This window comes from Oryctolagus cuniculus, chromosome 7 (assembly GCF_051225735.1).
Source record: "Oryctolagus cuniculus isolate XC-2025 breed Fujian yellow rabbit chromosome 7, ASM5122573v1, whole genome shotgun sequence".
In the NCBI taxonomy this organism is placed as follows: Eukaryota; Metazoa; Chordata; class Mammalia; order Lagomorpha; family Leporidae; genus Oryctolagus; species Oryctolagus cuniculus.
The window spans coordinates 103,069,959-103,095,981 of record NC_142873.1 but is presented as its reverse complement, the minus strand read 5'-3'; the positions used below and the strand labels follow the sequence as shown (position 1 = coordinate 103,095,981).

The window sequence follows — 26,023 nt, the reverse complement described above, 5'->3', positions numbered from 1 at the left end:
TCACCATTACTATTCAGTATAGTTCTGGAAGTTCCAAGCCATTAGGAAAGAGAAAGAAACCAGAGAGATACAATGGGAAAGGAGGAAGTCAAATTATTCCTGTTTGCAGATGATATAATCCCATACACAGGGGAACCAAAACATTCCACTAAGAGACTACTGGAACTCATAAGAGAGTTTGGCAAAGTTGCAGGATATAAAATCAACACATAAAAATCAATAGCGTTTGTATAAACAAACAATGCTATTGCTGAGACAGAATCAAAATTCTAAAGAACTTATTATTGGAAATGTCAGAAGTTAACCCAAGATTTAGATATCCTTGTACTGGTGAGCTTCCATCTTATCTGCCTTCGTCCATCATTTATATTTCATATGTTCATTACAGCATTTGTTCAAGAAGCACTATGAGAATATCTTCTTGGCAAATGTTAATAATTGCAGATACCTGATTTATGTTGCATGGCTTATCATTGTAAATATTCTGGAATTCAAATATCTCACTGGTAAAGAATCATTCATTCATGCGTGTGCAAATGTCTTCATTTAACAAACACAGATTGAGACGTTATTGTTGCCAACAAAATTGGCAAATTACTTGCTCTCATGGACTTTAACAAGCAAACAAAATTTTCAGAGTAAGTGTTAAGAAAAAAATAGCACAGGGTAAGGTATAAAGTGAAGGCAGGAGTGATACTTTATTTAGATTGGAGGATGATTTATCTGAGGAAGAAACATTTGAGTGAGATGAGGAAAAGGTGCTGGCTATGAGAAGATTCACAGGAAGAACATCACACACAGGAGCAACAGTAATTAAAAGAGTAATAATCAGAAAATTTGTATACTTCTACAATTTTTATATGTATGCCTATATGTTGGTAAATATTTATATTAGTCAGTTTTTCATTACTACAACTGAAATACCTGAGAGGAGCTTCCTAGGAAGGAAGGTTTATTTTAGCTTTCGGTTTTGGAGATTCACAGTCCCAGGAAAGGTTGACCCATTCATCTGATGTCTGATGAGGCAAATTTGTGCAGAAACAAATTCACACATTGGGCTGAGGAGCAAAAAGTAAAGCTATGCTGAACTTGGCTCTTATAATCAATCCTCTCTTGACATGAATCTTCTGAGAAAAAGCCCCTGAAGACCTAATAATCTTTCATCATGCCCAACTCTCAAACACATAATTGGATCAAGATTTCACCTTTACCCCATCAACTACTAACATTAATCCATTAGCCATTGACTAAAGACTTTGGGGGCCAAGTTTTGCATCCCAAAGGATTTCTCCTTTGGAAGACATCCAAATTATTATTCAAACTATAACAACATTATTTAACACAACCAATTTCATTAAAACATGCTTCTTAAGATAACTGAGTTAACATAGAAAGGAATCCAAATAATCATTAAGATGTTTCAGACAGTGAAGATCAAATTAAAAGCATTACTGGTGGAGATATGTCCCAAGCTTATTACCAAGTCCCAATATTTGCTCCATGACTTATGGTGGCAAAATGTCTTCAAGGCCATTCACTTGTAAAGGGAAATTACACCAGTTGAAATTTCTTGAGACCCCTTTCCCCCATATTCTTATTGGAAAAAAAAAGAGAGTAGAGCCAATGAATGCGTCTTTCAGACAGGTGACTTGAATAGCATAAGGACATGACATATAGAAACCCATCTGGTAGAGCAAGGAGGTAGAGAACAAAGATACAATAGTAACTCTCCTACTAATCAGTAAATGGAAACGACATTTAGGTTGTGACAATTGTGTGGAGTATACTGACATCTGGTAAGAAGAGTTTTTTGGATGCCAAAAGGCATGCCACACAGATGACACAGATGTCACACTGCCAAATATCTTATCCAACAAAATATAATCCCCCACAATAAACAATTATCCCATTATAAATGTCAACCATGCCAAGAGCAATAAATGCTGTCTTAGAAGTTCCCTTTTTTTTTTTTTTTTTTTTGTTTTGTTTTGTTTTTGACAGGCAGAGTGGACAGTGAGAGAGAGAGACAGAGAGAGAAAGGTCTTCCTTTTGCCGTTGGTTCACCCTCCAATGGCCGCCGCTGCAGCCGGCGCACCGCGCTGATCCGATGGCAGGAGCCAGGATCCAGGTGCTTTTCCTGGTCTCCCATGGGGTGCAGGGCCCAAGCACCTGGGCCATCCTCCACTGCACTCCCTGGCCATAGCAGAGAGCTGGACTGGAAGAGGGGCAACCGGGACAGAATCCGGCGCCCCGACCGGGACTAGAACCCGGTGTGCCGGCGCCGCAAGGTGGAGGATTAGCCTATTGAGCCACGGCGCCGGCCCAGAAGTTCCCATTTTTAAATTTTTCAACTTTTACTTATATAAAGGAAACAAACTTCATGTAATTCATATATACAGTTTAAGAGCATAATGATACTCCCCAGTCTGTCTTCCCTTATTTCCACCCTCCCTCCTCCTTCTTTTCTTATTTTTCTTGCAATTTTCATAGTGACATACTTTCAATTTGCTTTATAATCACAAGCTTAATCCTCTATTAAATACAGAATTCAACAAGTAGTAAGTAGAGAAACCACTGTTCCTCAACAGTACAGACAAGGGCTATAAAAATAATCAAATCTCAAAATGTCAATTTCACTCATTTATATTACTTTTTTGTACTCTGTATATTAGTTACCATGAATCAGGAAAATAAGATATTTGTCTTTTGGGAAGTGGTTTATTTCATTAACCATAATGGTCTCCAGTTGTATCCATTTGTAGACGTTCCCTTTTCTTTTTTTTTTCTTTTTTTTTTTTCTTTTTTTGACAGGCAGAGTGGCAGTGAGAGAGAGAGACAGAGAGAAAGGTCTTCCTTTATTTCTGTTGGTTCACCCCCCAATGGCCGCTACGGCCGGCGCACCGCACTGATCCGAAGCCAGGGGCCAGGTGCTTCTCCTGGTCTCCCATGCAGGTGCAGGGCCCAAGCACTTGGGCCATCCTCCACTTCCTTCCCAGGCCACAGCAGAGAGCTGGACTGGAAGAGGAGCAACCGGGACAGAATCTGGCGCCCTGACCGGGACTAGAACCCAGTGTGCCGGAGCCGCAGGCAGAGGATTCGCCTATTGAGCTATGGTGGCGCCGGCCTGACGTTCCCTTTTCTAATCACGAGAGTAAGAAAATATAATTACCTGCCACAAACTCTTAGGGGAATTAAAGTTTATTCATTTGATCCAAAATTATTAGATCCATTGAAAATACACATTAATATAACACATATATTAAATATATATTGTTATCTTACACTATAATCTCAGATTAATCAGTTGAGTATACCTCAATTTCAGATGGACTCTTTCAGTATCTTCATTATTTTTTCCACATTTGCAAATATATGTGGTTCATATAACAAACTTCAACAAAATTTACCTCATCTTGAAATTTTCCATAATTACCTGAACTGTTCTTTGTTCCTTCTTTGCCTTTTAGGGCAATCTATACATATCTTTCTTACAGCACTTATCACCCTTTGAAGTAATTATTCATGTAAAGGTCATTCTCATTTAACAAAGAAGCCCTTTGGAGTGGAGTCTGTATAGAATGTGCTAAATATCCTATAATGTACACAATAGCTCCCTATAACACATAATTAACCATATTAAAATGTCAACAGTGCCAAGGTTGAGAAACTTTGCATCTCAGAAATCTTTGTAGACCTAGTATCCTCATGGAGCCCATCGCAAAGAAGCAGAAACTATTTAAATGGATGAACAAGTCTCACAAAGAACACTACCTACATGAAAATACTGTGAGTTCCACTTCATGCTTGTGATAAATCTTACTTGTTTGTATCCTCCTACAATGTAAAACTTTTACACATACATTCATGTGAAAGAAACACTTTTTTTTGGGCAATTAGAATAATTTGCATTTAGTAACTTTCACATTAACAAGAAAAGCAATAGACTAGAGAGGGAGGGTAGGATGGGAATTATCACTATTTTCCTAAATGTATATATATGAAATATATGAAACTTGTATAACTGAAATAAAATTTTAAAAATGAAAAAATAGACATGTTGTAGACAACTTCAAAAATGAAGAATATAATGAAGCAGTAAAACTAGTAATAATTACAAATTTGTGGAAACTAGGATCATAGAAATTGAGATAAAATTAAAATTGAATAATAGTTTAATTAAAATAACTGAAGTGTGTGTGAGGAGAGAGTTGAGAAAACCCCTTTGGAAAAGTTTTCTCTTTTTGACCCAGAATAAGCAAAGTTTTAAGTGTTATCCACTCAAAGGAATATTAGGAAGCTATGTCATGAATTTGAAAAACAGAAGCATGGGAAATATTAGTTTCTTGATACATTGTCTTGGTTAGACCACATCTAGAGAATAGTGCTACCCTTCACTCAGTGACAGAAGTCTCAGCTCTACAGTCCATACGGTGTCAGTTTCAGCCACCCAGTTCTGTGAATGTGGTGCAGAAACTGCCATACATAGTGTTAACAAATGGTCATGACACCATTCCAATAAAGCTTTATTTACAAAAACAGGTATGCTGGATTCGGAACTGGCTCTGTTTTAGAAACTAAATATTGACAAATTTTAGGTGGTCTAAATTAGAACAATTGGTGTGTTTGCAGGTCTAGACATCATATCATACAAGGAATTATTTAAGTGATCAGTAATATTTAGTCTAAAAAAAGATAAACCCTATAATGCCTTAGGGCACCCAGTTCTTCATTTAATAAAGGTGATTTTGTCTTGCTTTTCAATCACAGAGGTTGGCCAAAAAGAAAGAAAAAAAATCTATCCTCAGTTTCATATTATGTGCTCCTTGGGCATCAGTGAGAACTATGTATGGAGTTCATATAACCCCAGAAATGCAAAAGAACTTCTGATCTTCACCTAATTGTGATTCTCACTAGTGTCTGTTGCCTAAGACAACATGATCAAATCAGCTGCAAGTGACCCCTTTCCTGTGATCAATTGTGACTCTCTTGACATTCATGGCCACTTGATCCTTCACCTTTGTGTTTGTCCAAATCAAGGTTTGTGTTCCCAAATCAAGGTTTGGGAGATGCTGTCACTCCTCAAAATTCCTGGGCTCAGGAGAAAATGTAATTTTCTGTTCATAGCGACCAGCTACTTTCCCTCTGCACTGTCCGTAGAAGCTCCTATTCAGTGGTATGGATTTGGTTAGGAGTAAAACAGAAGTCCTCCTTAGAAGCCTGAAGACTGACAACATTTCCCAACCATCTTTGAAATGCCAATCATCCCACTAAGTCCTTCTGGGCATATTAAAACCTAATTGTAGAAATCATGCAAATTCATTTGATAAAAATAACAATTTTTTTTTAAAATGTGGTAAAATCTATTTAAATCATAGAAAAGAAAGATATTGGTATCTGAGTTTAAAAGGAAATATCATTTTCAGGCAGAACAGATAAATGCCTTTTTTTTTTTTTTTTTTTTTTTTTGGACAGGCAGAGTGGACAGTGAGAGAGAGAGACAGAGAGAAAGGTCTTCCTTTTACCGTTGGTTCACCTTCCAATGGCCGCCGCGGCTGGCGTGCTGCGGCCAGCACACCACGCTGATCCGATGGCAGGAGCCAGGTACTTATCCTGGTCTCCCATGGGGTGCAGGGCCCAAGCACTTGGGCCATCCTCCACTGCACTCCCTGGCCACAGCAGAGAGCTGGCCTGGAAGAGGGGCAACCGGGACAGAATCCGGCGCCCCGACCAGGACTAGAACCTGGTGTGCCGGCGCCGCTAGGCGGAGGATTAGTCTAGTGAGCTGCGGCGCCGGCCTGCCATTTTTTTAAACTTTCAAATATATATTTACATTCAAAGCTTTCTTTTACCTGCATTCCAAACCTAGGTACATATCTATGTGCACACATTTTTGTAATATAATTGTCTCATCCTTCTCTCAAAGTCCATAATTCATTACATCCAACCTATTTCTGCCTTAGATTTATTCCATTCCAATATTCTCTCTGCTACTCAATCCATAAACTACTACTTCTCCTGCAGCTTTTTGTCCCACATTGTATCAATCATCATCATGAACCAAGTCATGTGTTTCTCCAAAGTATCTCATATCTATACCACCATGTTATCCATATTGCTTTTATTTTATTTCTGGCTGTGATTATATCCTATGTGGTTTTAAGAACAGTCTTTGATCTGACCTCATTGCCAAAGTGTGCTTTCTAAAATACAAATGTGATACCTCTACCTGAATCTTAAATGCTAACATTGGACCCAAGCCAAAACTCAAATTCCTTGGTCTGACATATAAGAAGATCTCATGACCTGACCTTTGTTTGCATATGATTTCTCATTTCTCACTATTTTTATTATTCCTTGCTATTTCTTGTTTCTTATCAGTCTTACTAACTTGTAATTCCTTGAATACTCCATGGTCTCTTTTAACCCACTTCTGTGACATTTCCTCCTCAAATGGCCATTTCCCCAACTGCAGTCCCATGAATTATTGCAAATATAAACCTCAATAAAGCCCTCTATTTTCTATTCCTAAGCTTCAGAGCTAAAAATGTCCCTCTCCCCTGTGTTCTCTAGCAACTTCTTTACACATAATATTTTCTGTGGCATTTACCCTGTTGAGTAGAAATTGTCCTTTCTCTCAGTTATTTCCCTCAAGATTATAAGTTGCATAACAATGAGAATAATTTTTTATTCTTATGATGCTAAATCTTGGGAAAATAAGAAATCCAAATATTGATGTAACTTTATAAGTAATATTGAAAAATACAAGAGTAAAGGAATATTGAATGGAAGAAAGAGCATTATCAGTGGTTTAAAGCTTAGAAAACTGATCTCAAAACCACCTTGTTGTTACATCAAGTGGTCAGTTCTCATTGAACCTTACCTGATCGTGCTACTAAAATTTAATTCCTCTAGGGATTTTATCTCCTTCCCTCATCTGCTGAACTTTTTTCCATAGCATTTATAACCTTCTTATTTTACACAATTACTTCACTTACTGCCATCTCCCACACTACCACCACCAACCACTACCCAATGTAAAGACATTTTGGACACTGTGTTCACCTGTTGTATTTATTGCTGAGTACCTAACACTGTCTAAACTATACCTATGATGTTTATTATTCATTAAATCCTATGAGATTATTTTTACATTTTAAAACTGAAAAAAATCCAGTATTTGAATGGATGATTATTCAAGAATATCTCTCTCTCTGACCATGCAGAACCTAAGGATAGCATTCTGGTTACTAGATAGATAACAACACCTTCCAGAAAAGTGTTAGTTTTGTCTTATATGTTTATTTAAGAGTGCTTTGAGAAATGCTGACTGTGTATGGGATGTGCTGGATTACCCCAACCATTGACACCAGCTTTGCCCAAAGTTTTCCAATTATTCAGAGTTACAGCATCATTCAAGCTGATATATTTGGGAGATAGATAATGAACACAACAATCTATCTGTAACAGAGGAGCATTTAGGGGAGTAGAAATTCACTTGACAAATGATGAAAGTGTGCCATGGCATGGGGATTTACATTGCTTTGCTGCAAAATTTGCTTGGTTCATTGGTTCTCAAAACTGTGGTAATTCTTAAAAATATAGATAGTGGGACTCCATTCTACTGTTGTAGTTATTTAACAAATTCTCAGGTATTAAATTCCTGTTAAGTGGACAGGCCTCTACTCTAACCATACACTGGCATTTGGGTATCAATTCTGAAGATGGAATAGGATATTAATGTTTTCAGATGGCAGTTTTCCTACATTTCTGTGTATTTTAAATTTACTTCTTTCTGAAGAATACCTCCTATTCTGTGCACTGTACAATCAAGGAAATCTGATGGGGGCTGTAATTGGGTGGAATGTCTTTCAGAGTAATGTGTCATCCACTGCCTCACAATAACATTTTTCTCCATCTGTTGCAGGTCAATGCACAAACTGGCCCAGTTGGAAAGACTTGACCTAGGCAATAATGAATTCAGTGAGCTGGTAAGCAAATGTATTTTCTAAATTTGATAAGTACATTCCAGGAGAGTTTCTTTTGCTATTTTTACAACCCCAGGTATGAATTCTCTGACTGTGTTTTCATTTGCTAAATATAAAAAATAAAATTCTAGGATTTAAAGTAGTTTATTAACTTGTAGCCACAGAGAACTAGATAATATTGGGATTCATTAAAAAAATGGATTGAGGCAAATGCCATTGGGAGGGTTGAACACCAACTATATGGCAGGCATCACATTAAGTGTGTTATGTGTGTTGTCTTATTTAATTATAATTTGATATGTTGTTGTTTTAACTATGAAAATTAGCTAAAAATATGTGCAGACATACATGGCCAAATAGAGATTAAACTAAGAATTAACTCCTAAGTACCTTGAAGACTTCAACCTACAAGGCTGCAGGATAGCATAGCATGAGAGAAATGAGTCACTAATTGTACCTGAGTGTCTTTCTAGTGAACACAAATGTTACTCCAGCAAGATTGGCAGAATTATGCTTGCTCCTTTAAAATTCAGTTTTCTTGAAATTTCCATGGAGGCCAAAATCTAAAATGCAAATTAGAGAGCAAGTACTCTTTAATAAGAAGACTCAGATTTATGTCTTCAGAAGCCTTCTACTGGAATGTCTTTAAATTTCAAAAATTCGATTTGTCTAAATATATATTAACTAGTTTTAAATTCAGATATTTAAATAAGTAATCAGGGTTTTTTTGTCCTCACTCTCTTGATAACTGTGTGACGTTATTTCCTGATCTGGAAACTGGGGATTCTAATGGCTCCTTCTTTATAGGACTAATGTGAGAATTAAAGGAAACAATACAAGTACCAGTAAACAGAGACTCTCAGAAAATGCCAGGGGAAAGTAGGGACAGGGTTTAACTCACACTCTGTTTTGAATGCACAAAGAAAATTCACTTGTTTTACTTTGACTACAGCCAATCAGGTCCTTATCCCAGCCTCTATCCACTATTTATTAAAGATAAATCCGACTTTTGTTCTTCTGAGATTAAATCTGCTTTAAGAAGTACACAGTCCCTTTAGGTTATGTTCTTCTTTGCCTAATAGATTCTCAGTCTTCATGTATTCTCTTTCCATTCTCTGCTTCTCTTCCTAAGATGGAATTTGGGTATATGAAAAAAAGCATGCCTTATGTCTTTATGGCCTCAGGTTGGTGTTCAGAAGTGTGCTGCCATTCTGTTACCAAGTACAAATCAGTCTGCAACTGAAGTTGCCTCCTGTGTTAGAACAACAATTTTGAACCCATGGTTCAGTTCTTTGAGCTCAGGCAGACCTCCCTGGGAGCACAGGCCATTCCATTTTCATGCTTTGCACTCAGCTCCCACTGGCCCTAGATGTGTGCATCTTTCTCTGCCTGTCCTCAACAGAACTAGGCTGGGTAGTCCAACGTAGTTTCTGTTGTGAAGATGTCTCTTCAGCCACAATCCGTGTTGACCCCGTAGCCAGTCTGCTAAGTACAGATAAATTTCAGGGCCTCCCCTGCCTGCTGCAAGACAGTGCCAAGTTTTCTCTGATTTCAATGCCCTCAGAGTTGTTGCAAAGCACCTTTCCAGATGGCCTCAGTACTTATATTAGGGCAACAGTACCTCGTAAATAGTCTTATGTACGTCTGATTTTTTTTTACTTTTTTATTTATATAAGGTGAACAAATTTCATGTATTTCATAACTACAGGTTTGTTTGTTTTGTTTTTTTTTTTTTTGACAGGCAGAGTGGATAGTGAGAGAGAGAGAGACAGAGAGAAAGGTCTTCCTTTTCCGTTAGTTCACCCAACAATGGCGCTGATCCGAAGCCAGGAGCCAGGTACTTCCTCCTGGTCTCCCATGCGGGTGCAGGACCCAAGCACTTGGGCCATCCTCCACTGCACTCCCGGACCACAGCAGAGAGCTGGCCTGGAAGAGGAGCAACCGGGACAGAATCCGGTGCCCCAACTGGGACTAGAACCCGGTGTAGTGGTGCCACAGGCAGAGGATTAGCCTATTGAGCCACGGCGCCAGCCCTACAGTTTTAAGAGCATATTACTTCCCATCCTACCATCCCTCCCTCATATACTCCCACCCTCTTTCTTCCTTCTTTTGTTATTTTTCTTTTTATGTTTACATTGACATACTTTAAATTTACTTTATAATCACAAGCTTAACTCTCCACTAAATAAATAATTCAACAAGTAGTAAGTAGAAAAAAAAATAGTTAGCGTGAATAAAAGAGAACATATAAAATTTGTCTTTTTAGAGACCAGCTCATATCACTAAGCATAAGGGTCTCCAGTTACACCCATTTTGTTGCAAAAGACATGATTTTATTCTTTTTTATGGCTGAGTAGTATTCCATTATGTATATTTACACCACATTTTCTTTATGCAGTCATCTGTTGATGGACTTCTGGCCTGATTCCATATCTTAGCTATTGTGGGTTGAGCTTCTATAAACATGGGTGTTAAATTTTCATATGCTGATTTCATTTTCTTTGGGTAAATTTCTCAAGATAGGATGACTAGGTCATATGTTAGATCTGTTTTCAGATTTCTGAGGAATCTCCATACTGTCTTCCATAATGGTTATACTAGTTTACATTCCCACCAATAGTGTACTAGAGTACATTTCCCCCCATCCTCACCAGCATTTATTATTTTTTGATTTTTGGATTATAACCATTATAACTTAGGTGAGGTGAAACTTCATTGTGGTTTTTATTTGCATTTCCCTGAAGGCTAGTGATACTAAGAGTTTTTTCATGTGTCTGTTGGCCATTTTGTTTCATGTTTTGAAAATTGCCTATTCATATCCTTAGCCCATTTCTTAACTGGATTACTTGTTTCATTGTTGAGTTTTTTGAGCTACTTATATATCCTGGATTTTAATCCTTTAACATATATATATATATTAAAAACATTTTTTCATATTCAGTTGGCTCTTCACTTTGTTGAGTGTTTTTTCCTTGCTGTGCAGTAGCTTCTTAGCTCGATATAATCTCGTTTGTTTATTTTTGTCTTTATTGTCTGTGCTTCTGGGATCTTATTCAAGAAGTCTTTGCATAGGCAAATTTCTTACAATCTTTCCCCTATGTTTTCCTCTAGTAATTTGACAGTTTTAGGTCTTAGATTTAGATCCATTATCCTCTGTGAGTTGACTTTTTTATAGAATGTAAGGTAGGAGTCTTGTTTCATACTTCTGCATGCAGAGATCCAATTTTCCCAAAACCATTTGTTGAAGAGACCATCCTTTTTACAGAGAATGATTTTAGTTTGTTTGTTGATGATTAGTTAGTTGTAGCTGCATGGATTAATTTCTGGGTCTATAGTATGTTCCATTGATCAACATGTCTATTCCTGTGCCAGTACCAGGCTGTTTTGATTATAACTACCTTGCAGTATTTCTTGAAGGGCTTGAGGTGACTCCAAGTTTATTTTTATTCTTTAGAATTGCTTTAGCTATTCAGGGTCTTTTGCGAGTCTACATTAATCTTAGGGTTATTTATCTGGATCAGAGAATGTCTTTGCCATTTTAATTAGGAAGGCATTGAATCTCTTAGTTGCTTTGCATAATATGGACACTTTGATGATATTAATTCTTCTAATCCATTAACGTGAAAGATTTTTCCATTTTTTGAGTCTTATTCTATTTCTTCCTTTATGCTTTATAATTTTCATTCTAGAGATCTTTCAAAGCCTTAATTAACTTTATACCAAGATATTTTTATTTTTTTAGCTATTGTTAATGCAACTGATCTTACAAGTTCTTTCTCAGCTTATGGTATTATTTGTGTATACAAGGGCTATTAACTTTTATATGTTGACTTTATACCCTGCAACTTTGCCAAAACCTTATGAGTTCCAATAATCTCTTAGTGCAGTCATTTAGTTACCTTATGTATAGGATCATATCATCTTACAAGCAGGGATAATTTGACTTCCTCCTTTCCAATTTGTATCCATTTGATTTCTTTTTCTTGTTTAATGGCTCTGGCTAAAACTTCCAGAACTATATTGAACAGTAATGGTGAGAGTTGGCATCCTTGCCTGGTCTTCATCTTAATGGAAATGCTTCCAGCCTCTCTCCATTCAATATAATATTAGCTGTTTGTTATATGTTGCCTTGATTGTGTTGAGGTATGTTTCTTATATATCCTTCTATAGCCAATTTGCTTAAGGTTTACATTATTAAAAGATGTTGTATTTTCTCAACATCCTTTTTTTCTTTGAATCTATTGAGGTAATTACATGGTTTTATTCTTTGATGTGTTAATGTCATGAATCAGATTTATTGATTTGAAATGTGGAACCACCCCTTGCATACCAGTGATAAACTCACTTATTCCAGATAAATGATCTTTCTGATTTGTTGTTGGATTTGATTGGCTAGTATTTTGTTGAAGACTTTTGTATCTATGTTCATCAGGGATATTGGTTTACAATTGTCTTTCTTGTTGTACCTTTTTCAGATTTTGTAATTAAATTGATGCTGACCTTATAGAAGGAGTTTAGGAGAATTCCTTCTCTTTAATTTGTTTTGAATAATTTGAGAAGTATTGGATTTAGTTCTTCTTCAATCTACTCAGTTAAAAACACTAAATTTTGTATAAATGTAACAGTATTTTTCAATGTCCAGCATTTATAAATTACTAGAGTACATATTATAAAGAATTCAGGGTTTAAAAATATGATACCCATCCTAGCCTTGTAGTCCAGTAGGAGAAATAAAAGATATTTGCAGAATTATAAACTAATTTTCAACACAAAATTATAAATGATAAATCAATTGTGTAGAAAGTTGAAGTATCTTCTTTCAAAACAACTATCTAGCAAGTACCTCCAATTTTAGAGTCAATGGTTTTTTCACATCTCATTTGTGTACATTTATAGTTATCATTTATACTTTAATTCTAATCCATCCAATACTTGTGAGCAGAATAATTTTTTCAATAAACATATTTTATTGTAAAAAGAAGTTTGGTAGAATTCAGCAGAGAAACCATCCAGCCTTGGGCTTTTATTTTTTGGGAGGGTTTTTATTACTGACTGAATCTCCATCTTGGTTATTAGTCTGTTTAGGTTTTTCATGTCTTCTTGACTCAATTTTGATAGATTTTATATTCCAAAAATCTATTTCTTCTGGATTTTCTAAATTGTTGGCAAATAGCTATTTGTAGTAATTTTTGATTACTATTTTTATTTCTGTATCCATTATAACATCTGCTTTTCAACCTTGGTTTTATTGATCTGAGTATTCTCCTTTTCTATGTTAGTCGATCCAGTGGTGTATCAAATTTGTTTATTTTTTCAGAAAAACAGCTCTTCATTTCATTGATCACTTGTATCTTTTTTGTTTCTTTGTTTTGTTTATTTCTTCCTTAGTTTATTATTTCTTTCCTTCTCCTCATCTAGGGTTGGTTTGTTCTGGTTTTTCTAGACCCTTGAGATACACTGTTAGATCACTTAGCTGATGCCTTTCTAATTTCTTGATGTAGGCACTAACTGTTATAAACTTTCTTTTTAACACTACTTTTGCTGTATCTCGTAAGTTTTGATATGTTGTGTTGTCATCTTCATTCATTTCTAGGAATTTTTTTATTTCCCTTTTGATTTCTTCTATGAATGACCCACTGTTCATTCAGGAGCGTGTTTTTCAGTCTCCATATGTTTGCATATTTTCCAGTTTCTTAAGTGGTTAATTTCCAGCTTCATTCTACTATGATGAGAAAAGATACATGGATGATCTGAATTTTTTTGAATTTGTTAAGACTTGCCTTAGGGTCTAACATGTGATCTATCCTAGATAAAGCTCCATATACTGATGAAAAGAATGTATATTCTGAAACTGTGGGATCAAATGTTCTGTAGATATCAATTAGGAACATTTGATCACTAGTGTAAATTAGCTATTGGTTTTTTGTTGTTGATGATGATTTTTTTTTGTCTGGCTGACCCATTCATTGATGAAAGTGGGGTGAAGTTTCCCATTATTATTGAATTAGAGTCAATGTCTCCCTTTGGATCCATCAATATTTGTTTTAAATAGCCAAGCACCCTAACCTTGGGTGCATATACGTTTAATAAAGTCACAGCTTCCATCATCTTTTTTTATAGTTTATGTGTTAAAGTCTATTTTGTCTGAAATTAGAATTACTACTCCTGCTTTTTTATTGTTGTTGTTTTTCATTAGCATGGAAAATCTTTTTCCACCCTTTAACTTTCAGTCTGTGTGTATCTTTGCTGGTGAGGTGTGTTTCTTATAGGCAACCAATAGATGAATCTTGTTTTTTAATCCATTCATCCTGTCTATATATTTTAATTGGACAATTTAGATCATTTATATTGAAGGTCACTATTGATAAGTAACAACCTGGTGCCATTTCCCATAAATATTCCTATTGTTTGTTTTGGATTTCCTTTGTATTTTTACTAGGAGATTTTCTGCCTTCATATTCTTTCATGATGGTGACTGTCTTTCTCTGTTTCTGTGTGTTCAGCACATCCTCAAGTATCATTTGTAAGGCTGTAAAGTGGTGACAAATTCTTTCACGTTCTGTTTTGGAAGGTCTTTTTTTCACCTTCATTTATAAATGAAAGCTTTGCAGGGTGTAGTATTCTGTTTTTTTCTTTTATGACTTGGATTCTGTATCTCCATTCTCTCCTAAGCTATATGGTTTCTGATGAGAAATAGGCTGTTAGTCTAATTGAGAATTCTCTGAAGGTAATCTGGCATTTCTCTCACATGTATTTTAAAATCTTTTCTTTATATTTTTCTATTGAACATTCTACTTTAATGTGTCATAGTGCAGATCTTTTCTGACCATGTGTATTAAGAGTTCTATGTGCTTCCTGTACTTGTATGTCCCTTCCTTTCTCCAAATTAGGGAAGTTTTGTTCGATTATTTTGCTGAATAGGTCTTCTAATCAATTCTCTCTTTCCATACCTTCAGGAAATCCTAAGACATGTATGTTTGATCATTTGATAGTATTCCATAGATCTCAAACACTATTTTAGATTTTTCAAATTTTTATTCTTTTATTTATTTTTTGTTTTGTCTGAGATTTTCAAATATTTATCTTCTAGCTTGGGTATTCTTGCTTCTGCCTCACGAACTCTGTTGTTAAGGCTTTCCACTGTGTTTTTTATGTGACATATTAAATTCTTCATTTCTTTTTTTAAAGATTTTATTTATTTGAGAGGTAGGGTTACAGACAGTGAGAGGAAGAGATAGAGAGAAAGGTCTCCCACCCACTGGTTACTCCCTAAATGTACTGAACGGATAGAGATGAACTGATCCAAAGACAGGAGCCAGGAATTTATTCCAGATCTCCCACACGGGTGCAGGGGCTCAAGCACTTGAACCATCTTCTACTGCTTTCCAAGGCTATAGCAGAGAGCTGTATTAGAAGAGGAGCAGCTGGGACAAGAAACAGTGTCCATTTGGGATGCTGGCACCACAGGCAATGGCTTAGCCTATTATGCCACAGTACCAGCCCCAAAATCTTCATTTCTTTTTTTTTTTTTTATTTTTTTTTTTATTTTTTATTTTTTTTTTTTTTATTTTGACAGGCAGAGTGGACAGTGAGAGAGAGAGACAGAGAGAAAGGTCTTCCTTTGCCGTTGGTTCACCCTCCAATGGCCGGCGCAGCGCGCTGATCCGATGGCAGGAGCCAGGAGCCAGGTGCTTTTCCTGGTCTCCCATGGGGTGCAGGGCCCAAGCACCTGGGCCATCCTCCACTGCACTCTCTGGCCACAGCAGAGAGCTGGCCTGGAAGAGGGGCAACCGGGACAGAATCCGGCGCCCCGACCGGGACTAGAACCCGGTGTGCCGGCGCCGCTAGGCGGAGGATTAGCCTAGTGAGCCGCGGCGCCGGCCCAAAATCTTCATTTCTAATATTTCAGTTTGATTTCTCTTCAATAGCTCTATCTCCTAGCCAGAATTTCTCATCCATTTCATGTATTAATCTCTTTATCTCATGTATTTGTTTCTCTCTGTTTTTGAGTAATCTTATGATCATTCTTTTGAATTCCTTTTCAGGCATTTCTCAACCTCTTCATCTTCACATTCCAATATTGAAGTGTTGTGTGATACTTTTGGGGAGTACCATATTGCCTTCCTTGTTCATGTTTCTTGTGCTTCTATGTTTATTTTTAGACTTTTGCGAAAATGCTTGCTTATTTCCTCCTCTGAGGGCTTTTAACTTTGAAATATACCTCTATGGCTTAGTGTAGTATCTTCTCCTTCAGCAGATATCCAAATGTATGTACTGTGTGGGACCAAGGAGGTCTGGCCCAGGTACCAACGTGGAAAGAGTACAGAATGACACCCAAGTTTGCCATGGGAGATCTCTATTATCATCACAGTGGACACTATGATTCCATCAACTGTGGTGATGACGGTCTCAGCCCCTCTGCCAAAGTGAACCAAGTGCCCAGAGATAGACACTTGGCAGGTATACACAAAGGATCTGTGTGCCTCTCAGTGTGGGTATAGTACCTTCTGCTATGGTCCATCCCAGGTTCTCAGGAAACTCTGAGCCTCTGAAGCTGGACATAGCAATTGCAAGCAGAGCTCTCATAGTCACTGAGAGTAGAGGATCCACTCAGCCCCACAAGCCTCCCCCACCCACAGAGAGAGCTGAAGCATTCACAGAGCCACCCCCAACACACCTTCAGGCCAGACTTAAAGTCAGTGGGTACTGAGGATTTATCCCTCCGATAAAATCCCCCAAATGTATTCAGCTGCAGCAGCCTCTGCTTGTCTCATTAAGATGGCTCTTCTCTCCTGCTAGTCTTTAGGTGCCTATGTTAGGGAGGAGAGGAAAACAATATGCTCTCCCTTCATGGGGTTAGGTGGGCACTGAGCCTTCTGTTAGCTCTTCTGGCAAGACTCAAAGTCAGTGGGGTCCACAAGGCTTTCCCTCTGGCAGTATCACCAGTGGCTTGGGCTACCACAGGGTCCTCTCATCTGGATCCAAGAATATGGTGTACCCTGCAGCCATTGGCTGTGGTAATTGCCAACAGTGTCCTGGTCGCTCCCAGTGTGATTGTCTCATCTCCACTGCTCCACAGTGTCTCTTTTCTTTCTGTAGAATTTCCACTGCAAACTTCTCCCCAACTGTTCCCTATTGATGCATTTTCTTCTTTTCTTCTATTATCTTCCTGTAGAAAATATCAGCATATATTGTCCCTATTCAGCCATCTTGGATCCACTTTTCTTCCATCTCTGATATTTTTAAAGGAGATATTCATTAATGTACGTAGAGAGATTGTTGGCAGAGGTAAATAACAGATAGTAGCAAAATTGGTAGTTACATACTGATAGGATTTTTTAAAGATTTATTTTGTTTATTTGAAAGGCAGGTTACATAGAGAGGGAGAGACAAAGAGATTCCCCAGATGGCCACAGTGGTCTATGCCAGGCCAAAGAAAGGAGCCAGGAGCTTCTTCTAGGTCTCCCACATGACTGCAGGGGCCCAAGCAACCCGGTCCTTCATTCTCTGCTTTCCCAGTTTGTATTAACAGGGAGCTGGGTTCGAGAGGGAGCAGCCAGGACTCAGAACTGGTGGCCATATGAGATGCCAGCACCATTGGTGGCAGCTTAACTCTGTCGCACAGCACCAGCCCTGCATACTGTAGTGTTAAAGTCACTTGTTAGGGATCTGAGATCTTCCCATACTGTCATTAGGACATGTAGTTTGGCCAGGTAGTTGAAAGAATGTGGACAATGGATTTAAACAAACTAAGTCTGACTCTCATATCCATCACACCCTCACTTGGTAGCTTTGGGTTTGTAGCTCACTTCAACCTCAGCTTCCTCATAAATAAAATGGAAGTATCAATCTCAGCTATTTCCCATATTTTATGGGAGAAATTCTTGCAAGAAAATTTTAAATAAACATACTTGTACTACTGATTATTTCCTATATATCCAGTTGGAATTATAGTGTGAAATCTATTTTGCTTTAATATATAGATAACGAGTTAAAATAATTAAAATTCTTACAGGCATTATAATTTATAAGCTCTTTTGTAGCTGAATTAGGAAGATTGAGAAATAATAGTTACAAAATGAAAGTGAATTGAAACTTAAATTTAAGGAAAAAAATCGAAGTGGCTTAATATTTTGTTATAGTAAATTTTACATATATTAAATATGTACTAGAAATAAATTTTATGATGTATAATAAAGTGTGCCCTGTGACCCCAAAACCACATTCCTACTTGCTGGTTGTAGCTACCTGCATGTTCTTCACTAATCTTATAAAAAAATTGTATCTATTTACAGAGGTAACCATCATCCTGAATTTGGTTTAACAACCATTTGCTGTAGTTTTATCCCATTTGGATGCATCTTCAGTATTATATTGTTATATTTTGCTTTGGTTTCTTCTCATATCTAAAAATGTAACTCTATCACAGTTTATTTCTATTTTCTTATAGAGAATTATTTTGAATGGTTGTTATTTTTATTTCATTATTGCTATGGATATTCTTATAAGTGTACATGTGTAAGAGTTTATGTAAGGCATGTATTTAGAAGTGGGATTTTTTTGGTTGTAAGTTATGTACCTATTCTCTAAAAATAAATATTTTTTACAAAATAATTTTTTAATATTTTATTTTACATTTTATCTAGAAATCTTTTATTTAAGTTATATAAACTTCATGAATTTTTCATATATAAAATTTAGGAACATAGTGATTCTTCCAAACCTACCTTCTATCCTACGCATACTCTCACTCCTTTTTCCTCCCTCTCCTGTTCCAATTATTTTTTACTAAGATCCAATTTCAATTAACTTTATACACATAAGGTTAACCCTATACTAAATAAAGAGTTCAACAAATAGTATGAAAAAGAACATTGTTCTTCAACAGTCCAGACAAGGGCTGTTTGAAGTCATCACATCTCAAAGTGTCAATTTCACTCCAATACCTTACATCTCATGTACTCTATTAGTTACCTCAGATCAGGGAAAATATATGGTATTTGTCTTTTGGGGAATGGCTTATTTCACTAAGTATAATGTTTTCCAATTGCATCCGTTTTGTTGCAAATGACAGAATTTCACATTTTTATTGCTGTGCAGTATCCCATGTTGTACATGGACAATAATTTCTTTATCCAATCTTCAGCTGATGGACATCGGGGTTGATTGCATATCATACCTATTGTGAATTGAGCTGCAATAAACATAGGGGTACAGATAATTCTATTATGTGTTGCTTCATTTCTACTGGGTAAATTCCCAGGAATGGGATGGCTGAGTCATTTTGTAGGTCTATATTCAAATTTCTGAGGTATCTCTATACTGTCTTCCACAGTGACTATACCAGTTTACATTCTCAATTACAGTGGGTTAGGGTACTTTTTCCCCCACATCCTCACCAGCATTTGTTATTTATTGATTTCTATATAAAATACATTTTAACTGGGATGAGGTGAAACTTCATTGTGGTTTTAATTTGCATTTCCCTGATGGCTAGTGATCCTGAGCATTTTTTCATGTGTTTGTATACTATTTGGATTTCCTCTTTTCAAAAGTTTCTGTTCAGGTTCTTTGCCCATTTCTTAACTGAATCCATCATTTTTTTGTTTAGTTTCTTGAGCTCTAGGTCTGGATATTAATCCTTTATCAGTTGCATAGTTTGCAGAGGTTTTCTCCCATTATGTCTGTTGCCTCGTCACTTCACTGAGTGTTTCTTTTACAGTGCAGAAATTTCTCAATTTGATGTAATCCCATTTGTTTATTTTGGCTTTGATTATGTGTTCCTCTGTGGTCTTTTCCAAGAATTCTTTGCCTGTGCCAATGTCTTGAAGGGTTTTCCCAACATTCTCTAATAATTTGATGGTATTGGATCATAGATTTAGGTCTTTGATCCATTTTGAGTGGATTTTTGTGAAAGGTGTAAGGCATGGGTCTTGCTGTATACATCTGCATGTGGAGATCCAGTTTTCCCAGCACCATTTGTTGAAGAGACTGTTCTTGCTCTAGAGATTGATTTTAGCACCTTGCCAAAGATAAGTTGGTTGTACATGCATGAATTGATGACTTTCTATTCCGTTCCAGCCTGGTACTGTTTTTGTGCCAGTCAGTACCAGGCTGCTATGGTTATAACTGCCCTGTAGTATGTCTTGAAATCTGATATTGTGATACCTCTGGCTTTGTTTTTGTTGTATAATATTGCTATAGCTAATTGGGGTCTCCTGTGTTGCCATATGTATTTCAGCATTGTTTTTGCTAGATCTGAGAAGAATGCTGTTGGTATTTTGATTGGGATTGCATTGATCTATAAATTGCTTTCAGTAGTATGAATATTTTGATGATACTGATTTTTCCATTCCAGGAACATGACATATTTTTTCATTTCTTTGTGTCATCTTCTATTTCTTTCTTTAATGTTTTATAATGTTCATGGTAGACATATTTGATATTCTTGCTTAAATTTATTCCAAGGTATTTAATTCTTTGTAACTATTGCAAATGGGATTGATCTTACAAGTTCTTTCTGTACCATGGCATTGTCTATGTATACAAAGACTATTAATTTTGTGTGTTAAATTTATGCCCTGCCACTTACCAAATTCATTTTCATGAGTTCCGATAGTCTCCTAGTAGATCCTTTTGGATCCCCTATATATAATATGTCATTCTCAAATAGGGGTAGTTTGACTTTTTCCTTCTCAATTTGTATCCCTTTGATTTCTTTTTCTTGCCAAATGGCTCTAGATAAAACTTCTAGGACTATATTGAATAGCAATGGTGAGAATAGGCATCCTTGTCTGGTTCCAGATCTTGGTGGGAATGCTTCCAACTTTTCTCCATTCAATAGAATGCTAGCCATGGGTTTGTCACAAATTGCCTTGTTTCTATTTAGGAATATTCTTTCTATACCAAATTTGCTTAAAGTTTTCATCATGAAAGGATGTTGTGAAATACCAAATGCTATCTCTGCATCTACTGACATAATCATGTGGATTTTTTCCTTCAATTTGTTAATGTGATGTATCACATTTATTGATTTTCAAATGTTGACCCAATCCTACATACCAGAAATGAGTCCCACCTGGTCTGGGAGAATGATATTTCTGATGTGTTGTTGAAGTTTATTAGCCAGTATTTTGTTGAAGATTTTTGTGTAAATTCATCAGGGTTGTTGATGTTTAGTTCTCTTTCTCTGTTGTATCTTTTTCAGGTTTATTAATTAAGGTGATGCTGGCTTCATATAAATAGTTTGAGAGGATTCCTTCCCTTTCCATTATTTTGAATAACTTGAGAAGAGTTGAAATTAGTTCTTCTTTAAATGTCTTGTAGAATTCAGCACTGAAGCTCTTTGGTCCTGGGCTTTTCTTTGAGGGAGTGTCTTTATTGCTGATTCAGTCTCTGTCATTCCACTTGGTCAAAGAAGATGCATAGTATGATTTCAATTTTTTTTTTTAATTTGCTGAGACTTCTTTATGGCCTAGCATGTGGTCTATCCTGTAGAAAGTTCTATGCACTGGTGAGAAGAATATTTATTCTGTAACTGTAGGATGAAAAGTTCTCTAGTTATCCAGTAGATCCATTTGGTCTATAGTGTCAATTGACTCCGTTGTTCCCTTGCTGATTTGCTGTCTGGTTTATCTGTCCATTGCTGAAAATGGGTTATTGAAGTTCCCCATTATTATTATATTGGAGTCTGTGCCTTTCTTGAGATCGATTAACATTTCCTTTAAATAGCCAGGTGCCCTGTAATTGGATGTATATACATTAATTATAGTTACATCTTGAATTGATCCTTTAATCATTAAATAGTGCCTTTATTCATCCCTTTAAGCAGTTTTTGTATTAAAATATATTTTGTCTTAGGTTGGTTACACCAGCTTTTTTTGGTTTTTGTTAGCATGAACTATCTTTTCCCAATCTTTCACTTTCAATCTGTGTGCGTCTTTGTTGGTAAGCTGTGTTTCTGTAGACAGTAAATAGATAGCCTTTGGTTTTTAATCCGTTCAGTTAGTCTGTATCTTTTAACTGGAGAGTTGAGGCCATTTGCATTCAAGATGACTATTGATAAGTGATGGCTTGGCCTTGCCATTTTTCCATAAGTATTCTTATTATTTACTGGATTTTCTTTGTACCTTTACTGGGAGATTTTCTGCCTTCACATTCTTTTATAGTGATGACCATGTTTTTGTGTTTCTGTTTGTAGCACATCCTTAAGCATTTTTGTAAGACTGGACTAGTGGTGAAAAAATTTTCAATTTCTATTTATTATGGAGGTTCTTTGTTCTATTTTCATTAATAAATGAGACCTGTGGAGGGTACAGTATTCTGGGTTGACAGTTTTTGTTTCTCTTAAGATTTGAATTATGTATCACCATTCTCTCCTGGCCTTTTAGGTTTCTGATGAAAAGTCAGCTGTGAGGACCCATTGTGTAATGGTTAGCACTCTGCACTCTGAAAAGTCAGCTATGAATCTAATTGGAGATCCTCTGAAAGAAATTGGGCATTTCTCTTATGCACATTTTAGAATCTTTTCTTTATGTTTTGCTAATGAAAGTTGGACTACAATGTCGTGGCAAAGATCTTTTCTGGTCATGTCTATTAGGAATTCCATGTGCTTCCTGTACTTGGATGTCCCATTCTTTCTCCAAATCATGGAAGTTTTCTGTAGTTATTTCACTAAAGAAGCCTTCTAATCCATTCCCTTTCCATACCTACAGAAGCTCCTAAGACATATGTAGAGTCGTTTGATAGTAGCCCATAATCTCCAATAATGTTTTTAATTTTCTAATATCTTATTCTTTTTTCTTGGTTTGATTGTAAGATTTCCAAATCTGTCTTCTAACTCAGATATTCTTTCTTCTGCCTCACCAATTCTTTTGTTAAGGCTTTCTACTGTATGCTTTATTTGATCTATTGAATTCTTAATTTCTAATATTTTGTTTTGATTTCTCTTTAAAATCTCAATTACATATGAAAAATTTTCATTTATCACTTATGGATTTCTTTAATTCATGGATTTGCTTCTGATTACTTCTGAGTAATCCTATGATTAATTTTTTGAATTCCATTTCTGACATTTCATCAATCCCTTTGTCTACACATTCTAATATTACATATTGTTGTGTTCCTTTGGTGGCATCATGGTGTCTACCTTATTCTTGTTTCTTGAATTGTTGCATCTATTTTTAGGCATTTGTGGGGATACTTGTTGGGTTTTTTTTTCTTCTGATGACTTTTATCTTTGGACTATGCCTCTGTGGCTTAGTGGAGTATCTACTCTTTCAGTGATTACCCTGAGGCATATGTTGGGTATGTCCAGGGAGCTCTGTTCAGTGCTCCAGGGCCAGGGGAGTATCCACGGTTACACACAAGTTGGACATGGTAGATCTCCTCTTTTTTTTTTTTATCAGAGGGGAGGGTTGGATAAATTCTGTTGACATAATTTCATCCTCACCTTCTCTGCTCCAAGGTACCAATGTCCAGGTGCTAGCCCAAGTGGGTGCAATATTCATCCATGCTTCATCAAGGACCACATAAAGGATCCATTCAGTCCTCAATGTGAGCCTGAATCCTGCAGCAATGACCCACACCAGACAATCAGGGAGCCCCAATCATATAGAGCTCCCCATAATGACTGCCCAGAGATCCATCCAGACCCTATGCCCTCCCACACAGCCACAGTGTTTCCAAAGCCACAGCACATAAGGCTCCCACAGTCACGAGGCCATGAGGATCCACTCTGCCCTGCCAGTCCATCCCGCCCACTGAGAGGCAAAGACATTCCCAGAGCCAACCACTTGTGTGTACTCTACCCAGGCAGCCTAAGCCTCTGAATCTGTGATGTTCTAGGAATGTGGGGGCACCTTACAGTCTTACATGGATGCTCAGCCCCATTTCAGTCCTCAGACTGCCTCAGGTATCTCCTCTGGCTGGATGCTGGACACATGGACACAAGCAGGTACGGCTGTCACTTATGTCCAAAATGACACATGCCCTCAGCTAGTTATAGGGTATCACTGTCAGGAAGAAGGAGAGAGAAACATGCCCCTTTTATTCTCTAGGTTGGCAGGTACACTGTCTCCCACAAAGATCCGGGCCACAGTCACACTACGCTTTCCCTGCAGCTTTATTGCCAGTGGCTTGGGCTGCTGCATTCTGTTCTCACCTTACTCTTCAAAGCTGGTGCTGATGCTTTCTGCTACTGGGGTCCTCTGTTTGTCCATGCTTGTGCTGTGCATCCACACCCTCCATGTAGTTACACAACATCCCTCTAACTTCCATGGAGTTTCCATTGCGGTTCTCTTCCTAACTCTTCCCTGAGATTGCACTTGCTCCATTTTTTTTTTTTAACTATTTTTCCCTGGACTAGAACAGTAAGCTCCCTCCCTATTCTGCCATCTTTGGTTCTCTACAAAATAATTATACTTACAGACCAGTATTGTGAATGAATTGTCATGTTTCACATCTTCACCAACACTTGGTTTTTTCAGGCTTCTTATTCTTCACCACCATGATAGCTGCAAAATGGCATCTCATCAATTTATATCCCTGATTTCCATTTCTCTGTATGTTTATGGCAGTTCGTGGTTCCTCTTCTTTGAAATAACTTTTATTAATATTTTTGCTCTACTGGTTGTCCCTTTCTTGTCTATAGGGATCTTTTAGTGATTCTACTTATCAACACTGTGTTGGCTATCTGTACTACAGATTTCCCCTCCCAATGTTATTACTTTCTATATAATATCTTCTCATAAACAAAAGTTTTCTTAATTGTAATATGACAAAATGTGGAATTCTTTTGCATTTGGTATATTGTTTAAGAAGTCTTCCATCTCCATAGCCAAAAAATTTTATTATATTTTCTTCTAAATGTTTGAAGCTTTCATTTTCATAGTGAAATGTATTATTGTCAGGATATAATTTTTTGTATTCCATATATTTTTTCCTAAACAGATTATCAGCTCCCCAAGCAACATTTATAAAGTATATCTTCTTTTGCATCTGACTGTTGATATCACTTCTTCATAAAATTTAATTCCTATGCATTCAAATATTACTTTTCTTCATTGGCTAGTTTACCCTCTGGGTACCAACACCACTGTTTTAATATACATAGGAAAGTTATGTTTTGATAACTGTTAGGACAAGCCTTTCCAACTTGGATGCCTGGATACTTACTTTTCATATGAATTTTACAATTTATTGGTAAAGTTTCTCATCAAGAAAAAATGTAGTTTGCATTTGGTTATGAATTAATTGGCTCTTTTTCAGGTTTTTTTTATTTGAAAGGCAGAGTTGCAAACTGAGTAGGAGAGACAGAGAGATCTTCCATCTGCTGGTTCACATCCCAATGGCCACAATGGCTGGGGCTGGGCCGGGCTGATGCCAGGAGCCAGGTGCTTCTTCCAGGTCTCCCACATGAGTGCAGGGGCCAAGCACTTGAGCTTCTTATGCTGCTTTCCCGGGTGAATAAGCAGGGAGCTAGATCGAAGTGAGGCAGCCAGGTCTTGAACCAGCATACATGTGGAATACTGGCATTGCAGGCAGAGGCTTAACGTGCTATACGAGAACATTAACACCAATTCACTGGCTCTTTTTTTTTTTTAATTCATTGGCTCTTAATGCAATTTTTGATTGGGCTAACAATGGAGGATGGACATTTTAATGGTATTAACTCTTTTTATTCATTTATGTTACATATACTTTTATTTCCATTTTTATCTTCATGCTAATTGTTATAATTTTCTTCCAAAAAAGGTTTTGTTTATCTGGATCATAACATACTTTCCCATTTCTAGATTACTAAGATGACTTACCATGAAGAAATACTAAAATCTATGAAATGCTTTCTCCGCATTTATTAAGATAACTTTTTTCTGTTTTAATGTAAATGCTATGAATTATATATGGGGAATTTCTACTGCAAAACTACTTTTATATCTGAATTAAATATATTATGGCATCATATATATGAACGGTCACATCTGGGCTGATATATCAAAATACCAGTCACTAAGTAATTTATAAACAAAAGAAATCTA

At 36.7% G+C, this 26,023-nt stretch overlaps 1 protein-coding gene across 7 annotated transcripts in view; it reads left to right on the top strand.

Annotated features, from left to right (window-relative positions):
* Positions 1-26,023, top strand: part of LRRC7 (leucine rich repeat containing 7) — a 589,098-nt gene that overhangs the window by 359,287 nt on the left and 203,788 nt on the right. For all 7 annotated transcript variants that reach the window (XM_051857612.3, XM_089337199.1, XM_051857607.3 and 4 more), the window contains one exon: positions 7,925-7,988. In XM_051857612.3, the coding sequence (XP_051713572.2) occupies positions 7,925-7,988 (64 nt within the window). The remainder of the gene's footprint in view (positions 1-7,924; positions 7,989-26,023) is intronic.